The sequence below is a fragment of the Choloepus didactylus genome, chromosome 3 (assembly GCF_015220235.1).
Source record: "Choloepus didactylus isolate mChoDid1 chromosome 3, mChoDid1.pri, whole genome shotgun sequence".
In the NCBI taxonomy this organism is placed as follows: Eukaryota; Metazoa; Chordata; class Mammalia; order Pilosa; family Megalonychidae; genus Choloepus; species Choloepus didactylus.
Window position 1 is genome coordinate 142,346,359 of NC_051309.1, and position 9,026 is coordinate 142,355,384.

General features: G+C 35.0%; 1 protein-coding gene across 1 annotated transcript; it reads right to left on the reverse strand.

Annotated features, from left to right (window-relative positions):
• Positions 1-994: 994 nt before the first annotated feature.
• On the reverse strand, positions 995-1,905 carry LOC119528822 (60S ribosomal protein L6). The gene has a single exon (XM_037829069.1). The coding sequence runs from the start codon at positions 1,878-1,880 to the stop codon at positions 1,014-1,016; it is 867 nt and encodes a 288-aa protein (XP_037684997.1). The 5' UTR covers positions 1,881-1,905; the 3' UTR covers positions 995-1,013.
• Between the last annotated feature and the right edge of the window lie 7,121 nt (positions 1,906-9,026).

Here is a 9,026-nt window from a genome sequence, read left to right on the forward strand (position 1 = left end):
TCCTGATTTTTCAAAATGTGACTTGGAAAAATGAGTGTATTTGTTTTCTATTGCTGTAAAATAAATTACCACAAATTTATTGGCTTGAAACAACACACATTTGCAGTTTCTGCGGGTCAAGATTCTAGGCATGGCTTAGTTGGGTCATCTGCAGAGGGTCTCATCCAGAGACTTGACTGGGGAGGAATCTACTTCTGAACTCATCCAGGTTGTTGGCAAAATTAACTTCCTTGTGGCTCCTAGACTGACGCCCTGGCTTCTGGCTGGCTATTGGCTGGACACTGTCCTTGGATCCAACAGACTGCCTTCAGTTCCTGCTGTATGGCCTTATCCATGGGCAGGTCATGGCACAGCAGCTGACTTGTTCCAGGCTGTCAGGAGAGGCTCTCTTGTGCTAGCCAAAAAGAGTCTTATAAATATATCATATAAATATATCATATAAATATAAATATAAATAGATCATATTTATATTTATATAAATATAATATATTTTTATAAATATATATATATAAATATATATATATATATATAAATATTATAATAGTCTTATAAATAGATCATAACCTGGTCATGGGAGTGCACCCCATTCCCCATTACCTTTGCTGTATTGGATTGGTCAGAAACAAGTCACAGGTCCTGCCCATACTCCAGGAGAGGGAGAGAGTAACACTAGGGAGTGGAGATTGTTGGGGCGATCCTAGAATTCTTTCCAACCACAATGAGCTAAATAAGTAAGTTAGTGCACAAGATCTTTACTATCGGTTGGAAGCAAATTGGATATAATTCTACAGCATTGGTAACTAGATGAGGGTAATGGGGAGAAAACTGCTTTGTGTGACTTTGTGCTTTAAATGCATTGCACAAGAGGATTTATATAAGTTATAAGGATTATAATAACTGCCTTTAAGCAAAAGTTGTGTTTAATGATGTTGAATTTATTCCATGATAAATTCCATGATATTTAGATTTTTTTTTAATGTATCAGTTATTTAATTAGGTTCTTTGAAAAAAGTTTAGAACACCAATTTGTGAGGATAAACTCCATTTGTGAGAGAGAACACAGAACGCAGATAGCCTTGGAGCTGAGGAACAGCTTTGATTTTTGGCATAAGTTGTGAGTCCACAGTTTTCTGATCAACCTTGCGCTGCTCTGTAAGCTCATATTTCTCTTTCTCTGTGTCGAAGATCTCACCTTCCTGGTGTCTGGGCTTACGCAGCTTCTTCTTCTTGAAGTAAGCATCAGTGAGATGTTTTGGGATTTTCACACTACTTATATCAACTTTGGTGGAGGTGGCAATGACAAATTTCTGGTGTGCCCTATGCAGCGGAACTCGATTGAGGACCAGGGGTCCAGTCACAAGTAGCAAGCCACTGCCCAGCTGCTTCAGGAAAACCACTCTCTTGCCCCTGTGGCGACCAGTGAGGATGATCAGAACGGTCCCAGGAGTGATGCTGGATCGCAGCTTTCTCACGTGCTGACTGAAGGGTTTTTTGCCATGGCTCAACATCTTCCGAGGCACATCTTCAGTAGGATAATATCTAGGCATTTTGCGAAGTTTAACCACTCTGGTACCTCCATTTTTGTCACCATCTACGGGTTTTGTGACAGTAGCAAGAACCTTCTCCTTCTTTTTCTTTTCAATCCTGGATTTAGCTGCTGAATACTTCCTCTTGTACATGGCCTTTCTGGAATACATCGCAGATCGGGAATATCTGCCAATTCCTCTGACAAGAACTGGGTTTCGACTGTAGTGAGGCTTCCCTTTTTTGGGCTTTTTGGTTTTGAGGCTACTCTTCTTAACCTTGCCACTGGCATCAGCCTTCTTGGCCTCAGGTTTCTTCTCCATAGTTGCCGGCTTTTCAGCCTTTTCACCCGCCATCTTCCGAGATGGGAAAGAGAACTAAACACCCCGATATTTAGATTTTATAAATATAAATATATAGCCACCAAAACCAAAATGAAATAAAACTTTATACCTAAAATTTCTGATATAATTTTGCTGTTGTTTTGACCTAATTTTCTGTCCCGTTGAGCCTCTTTCCTCCATTGAAACAACTGTTTTTATAACTTGATTTTCAACAGGGTTACTTTAGTTTGAGACCCTGAAGTCATAGGAAAGAGAATATTTTGGAATGTTTTATATTAATGAGACAAAATATGAAGATAACCCTGTGACCCTAAAAAGACATTATCTATACAGTATTTACAGACTTAATTTGTATTTAGGTTTTAAAAGGCAGAGAGAGCTTATATAAGTAGTTTAGACTTTTATTTTCTGCCAAACATCCTACAGGGTGATATGCCTATTTTTACTAACCGATCTTATTATCAAACTTTTGTGGGTCTTATACTTAAAGGGAATCAGAGTGAAGTCAGATAGGCAGAACGCTTTTGACTATAACCTCTTCTCAAGTGTGGAACAGCTCTGAATAGCTCTCTATTTACACAATGACCTACCTACCTTTATTAAATGGTTTTATGAGGAAATAGGCTCATAACAAAGATATTAAAAATAATAATAGAAGAAAAAATAACACAAAATACCAGTATCACCAAACGAGGCAACATTTATTAAAGTTGACTTCTGTATCCTGGGGAATCTGGTTTTAATAATACATACATATATAATTATTAACTATATAATAATTATTAATATATATAATCTCATTTAGTCCTCACAGTAACTTTATAAGGTATGTTCTATTACCAAATCCTATATGTGAATGAAGAAATAGACAAGAATAGGGGTAGTTAAATTACCTAAGGGCACATAGATATTAATTATCAATTCCAGACTGACCCAGGTAATCTGATTCCGAAGCTCATATGCCAGACTACTGTGCCATAGATTTTTCAAAGAATGGAGAAGCTTCCCTGACTGGTTGTATTACTTGTGAATAAGGGACAAATTAAAACACAGATAAAAGTTATCTGTTCTTCTAGGTTGTAGATAAAACTCCGTAGTGACTTGAAATATTTGATGAATGGGTTGTAAGGAGTGTATTGCCTCTAATCTGAAATATTTAAGAAGTCTCTGGAAAACCTGTGTCAGGAATTTTTCTGTTTTTGTATTACTGCACATGTTGGCATACTTAACCTCATGTTGATGGAAAGGGATATAAATGGAAGCAGACTGGAGAATAATGATTACATTTAACATTGAAGGGGCTAATTTAGACTATCTTTTTGAAGTTTTCTCTTTGGAATCAGGATTGAACTTGGACATAGAATAGTGTTATGGAATGACAGAAAGAAACCACAAGATGCATAATATAGAAGATTTTGTAACTCAAGTTTTCTGGGCCCCTTCTATGTACTCTCAAGATTAGCCAGTCATATGTTTTGAGGGATTCTTATTGCCAGAAATAAATTATTTCCCAACAGATGAAGGTGGATAGGAAAATCCACCAAAGAGAAGGATTAGTAAGGTTTAGAGAAAACATTCTATTCGGTGAATTTTCCACTTTTCATCAGATTGCCTAGTCATAATGTAGACATAGTTTAAAAGTAAAACTGAAATTGCATTTAGTGACCTCTGAAGAGTGTTGGGAAAATGCACTACTATTTTGTAAATAGCTTTCAATATGAAATGTGATGGGTATTTTGGAACTTTCCAAAAAGCAATCTTGAAACTTCAAGCAAGGTTAACAAAAATGTCTGTAGTGTTTGAGGGTGTCCCCCATACTGTAGGAAACTGACAGTTTCTAGACACTTTTGCTGTCCAGAAAAAAACTCAGTGCAAATAAGGAAATTTTCTCAATAGCGGAAGTAGAGAGATGCTTAAAGACAGAAGGATTAAAAGTATATAAGGTTGCTCAATGATATTTACTGAACCTTAATACTCAATTTTCAGTATTTCTGTTTGTTTACAGATTTTTCTTAACTGACTTTGTTTTGCAAATAAATCTAAAGTGAATTAGCCTGTTTGATTATTGCAGTACACACAAACAGCCCTTAAATTTTTAAATACAGAAGGGAACTTATTCTAATAGGCTGAACATTAAAATATTGTACTTTGATGAACCTAATAGGAAGTGTTGATAAACTAAGGTCATTTCAAATGGAATTCATTTCATCCACAGCTATTTAGTATTGACAAATAATGGTGTGTTGTCTATTTATATTAAAGAGATGTGAAATGAACATTGTCAAATTTACTGTCCTAAACCCTCTAAGTACCAAAATACTGCTTCTTCCTGTTGTTTGTTACATAATTGTGGGCATCGGTATATCACTCTCTCCTAATTCAAATAAAGCTTATTTGAGTTCTGTGTAAATACACTCCTTCCTACTTCAATATGAGGAGAAAAAAAGTCTTTTAAGGACAGCCTCAGTATTTTTTCCTTTGGTGCTAAAAACGTAGCAATTATTGGAACAAATAAAGGGATGAACATTATCAGTTGATTAAATGAGTTTCCTTTTTAGGTTATGAAATCAGTTTCTATCGAGGGATATTTGAAAAAAAAAAAAGAACAGTTTTTGGGTAAAAGCAAAGCAAATTCTCTCTCAATACATAATTAGGTCACTAAAGATTTATCTTTTGTTTAGAAGATCATATGGATTATGGCGAACATTGACCACTGTGGAAAATTTGTCTTGAGCTAATTGAACTATAAATCTATTTTTTAATTGATAATAAATTCAGAGTGCATTCTTGACATTCTGATTGGTTATTAGATAAAATTATTGAATACATTAACAGTTATATAGTATCATCAAGAAAAGACACATTTGTCAAACACCCAATTTTACATTTCTAAATTCTTTTTTGATACCTGATGTTAGAATCAAAAGAACCTCAATATGACAGTGTGTGTATAAATCTATATATAGTAGGGTTGAAAATAAACATGGAAATAAATATTGGTCTAAAGTTTATTTCATGAAAACATCATTTGTCCTTTTCCCTTTCTCTTCTTAAGATGCTAGTGCTTCTATGTTATTTTTATTTGTGTTTTCCATTTAAAATACTTGTTCATAGTTGCTTGACTTTCTCAGTTCCCCAAACTTCTTTTTGCTTTAACAATCTGCTTCTGCCACTCTTAAGTATGATTATTCCCCAAGTCGGTCAATATTGAACATCGTTTTATGTTCATGGCTTCAAACTTTGAAATCCCTTTCTCTTATCACAAACTTTTTCCGCTCGCTCAGTCAGTCCCTTAATCCTACTGAGCCTGTGTTTTGCTTTCAGGTTTTCAACTCCATTCTCTTCTCTTTGACTTATCATCCTAGTCTGGATTCTCCCACGGGCTCCATGTATCCTTTAAACACCATATCGCTGTCATTTTACCTTCGTAGTCACTAGTGACCTAAAAGTTATATTTGACTTTATGGAGGTAGCAACTAAGAATATGGGCTCTAGAATTAAACTGTCTTCTTTTGATTATAAATTTCACCATTCGCTGCTCTGTTACCTTAGTCAGGTTAGTTGTTCCATCTCCCAGTTTCTTTATCTGCCAGATGGGGATTATAAAAGATCTCCATAGTACAAAAGTGTGAGGATTAAATGATTTAACATGTTAACAGTATAGAACAGCACCTGGAACATAGCGCTCAATACATATTATTCATAGGTATTATTACATGGATATAATTTTATCCTATGACCCTTAACCTGACAAGTCACACACTTGGACATATTCTGCTGACCATTTTTTTCTTAGTTCTGAATCTTTGAGTATTGCTGCAATGCATTGTGTGGTGTATTTCAGCTCTACTACAATTTATTATCAAAATGTTATATATCGGTATATTATTATATATAAATATATTGGATAACTATAAATTATAATACTTGTCAAGGGGAAAAAATGAAAAAAAAATAAAGCTTCAGGAGTTGAGAGATCTCAAATAGAGTTGAGAGGTCAATCTGGGGGTTATTCTTACGCATTATATAGATATTCTTTCTTAGTTTCTAATGTATTAGGATAGATAGAAGGAAACACTTGAATCTGTTGAATGGTAATCTAATAGACTTGAGTCCTGATGATAATTATGTAACTATATAGCTTTTATTGTGTGACCATGTGATAGTGAAAACCTGGTGACTGACACTCCCTTTAACCAGTGTATGGGCAGATGAGTAATAGAATAATGACCAAAAATATATAAATAAAAGGGGGACAGAGAAGGGGTATGGGATGGTTTGTGTGTTCTTTTTTTATTTCTTTTTTTCTTTTTTATATATTCTTTCTTTATTTTGGAGTAATGAAAATGTTTGAAAATTGATTGTGGTGATGAATGCACAACTATATGATGATACTGTGAGTCATTGATTGTATTCTTTGGATGGATTATATGGTGTGTGAGTACATCTCAATAAAATTGCATTAAAAATAATAATACTTATCAAAAACTGGGAAACATGAGGAGAAAAGCAGAGGCTATTAATAATTAATACTGATTCTGTCATGGGAATACTGTTATCCTGTTGTTATTTGAGCAAACCTGAGCTATGAAATGTGCTTTACAATCTCATTTGTTATCTTCTTATTTGCTATCTATTTTTTTTTTTTTTTCTTTTGTGTTAAGGAGGATGTGACCAACATGGTTGCCCAGGATGAGTGAACAGGCAGTTGAAATGCAAGCAAACTGTTCATAAAGATCACTTTAGAGGTGAAATTTCCAAGAAAAGATTAGTGGTGTCTCAGCTACACTTCCTGGCTGAATGTCCTTCTTTAACATGCTTTTCATAGAACTTGAGTCCATATTACATGGAGTTTATCTTTCCACTTTACTTCCATGATATTTAGGCAGTAAAAGTCATCATGGATTTCAGGACATGGTCCTAATTGCTCCATAATCACTATGTTGACATCCATCTGCCTGCCTTTTTGATCACTTCTTAACCTACCTCTAACATTCATTCTTTAATTCTTTGAAACTTCTCTGACCATTTCTCCTTGACATACAAACATGTGCAAGTTATCCCCATCTTACAAAGATATTCAAATTGTTGTTCCTTGTTTTTATTTATTTTTTTTCCCTATCAGCTGATGTCACACTTTTGGCGAGCTGTCCATGTTCACTGCCTTGATGACTTCATCTTGCTCTCACTCCTCTGTCATTTACAAACTGGCTTCAGCTCTCACTATTCTGATCTAGTTCAAATACCTTAGATTTCATCCTACTTAACATTGCTGAGTGTTCATTGCAGTTGGTGATATTGATCATTCTTTGCATATGAAAGACTCTTCCCAACTCAACCTTGGTTTATGTGAATTGGAATTTGTTTTTCTACTCTTATATTTTTATTTCCTGATGGTTTCTTCCATTCCTTGATACTCAAATCTTGTCCTTCTTTTCTGATTGTTTCTATTAGTGAGCTCAACCACTTCTGTGGAAACTATTATCTTTATTCAATTGAATCTACGTTTATGTTTCTCATACTAATTGCTCCATTGAGCCTCGAACTACTGAAAGTCACTTCTTGGATCTTCTGGTACTTCCTCTTCAGCCAATTAAGGATGTCTCTTCTAAACTTCATCCTCCAACTGTGTTTTGTATCCACAATAAAGTCATCACTATTTACTTAGTCATTTAGTCTCTCAACTTCATTCATTATTAATTCTTTCTATTGCTCATGCCTCTAATATTGTTTTGGTTAGAAATTATACATTTGTTAATTAATCATCCATGCAACAAACATCAATTCTTTGCTGTTTGATGGGTGCTGCTCTGGAGACTGAGGATCAAATGACAAAAACTACAAAATGTTCCCAGATGCATGGAACTTTCATTCTAGTGGAAGGAGACATACAATAATATATAAAAGCTAATTTTGCATAGTGACAGTTGCTGCGAATATCAAGATAGGTAAATATGTTAGAAAGTTATTGGAGTGATAATTAATTTGGATTAGCAGGAAACATTCATTAGCATTCACTTTGTAGCTAAAACCAAATGATTCGAAAGAACCAGGCACATGAAGATCAGTGGGGAAGATTGTTTCAGGGAGAGAATGAAAAATGCCAAGTCCTTAAGGTGGGATCAGACTTACCGTGTTGTAGGAGCAGGAGAGTGAGTGTGGCTAAAGCATAGCAAGCAAGGGGTAGAGTGGTGAAAGAGCTGATGATGTGGACAGGTTTAAGGTCATGTAACATTTTTTAGACCTTGATTAGAAGAGTTATGGATAAGGAAGTAGCATAATTTCATTTATGCTTTTAAAAGATGACTCTGGCTTCTGATGTAGAGAATGGACTACAAGCTAAGAAGGCAGCTAGGAGGCTTTTGAGGCACCCTGGTTGATAGCTGATGGTGGCTTGCCTTGGGGTGGGCTTAGGGTGCTAATAGTGGAGATGAATTTGGGATATGCTTTGGAGTTAGTAGTAGCAGACTTTAATAATGCATGGTTAAGGAAGAAGGTGAGAAAGACTTGTGTAATGGGGTCTGTAATGGTGAATTTTACTGAGATGAGGAAGACTGTGGTAGCAAAATGTGTGGTTGTTAATCAAGAGTTCAGGTTTTAGATAATTATTAGATATCAAAATGTAAATGCTAAGTAAGCAGTTGGCTCTTTGGTTCTGGGGCTTAGTGGAATGTTCAGATATAGGGAAGAGGAAATTGTGATATGATGGAAGCTAAAATAAGCTAAGTGTTACATGTGAGACCAATGATATAAAGGTCAATTAAATTGGGTGGGGACAGATTTTGATCATTGTATTTGACCACTTAAATGTGATTGGTTACTTTCTTGTTTTAATATACTGGTGGCCATGGGAGCCTAATTGGAGTAGGTAAAGAAAGAATGTAGTTAGAAACTGGAGACTATGGATTTTACACCAAAATATTTCTGCATTAACTTTCTATTTACTATTACCATTTTGTCTCCCTTATTTCATGTTGTATTGATTATCATCTGAACTTTTAAAATAATCTCTGGACCTCTTTCTGCTGATGAAGGTTATGTCTCTCTTCTGGAAAAGCTCCTTATTGCCTGGAATCATCCTCTATAAGTGACTTAATGGGCAGATTAAAAATGGTCAAAGGGGAATGTGACGATATTCTGTGCTATAAAAATAGAATC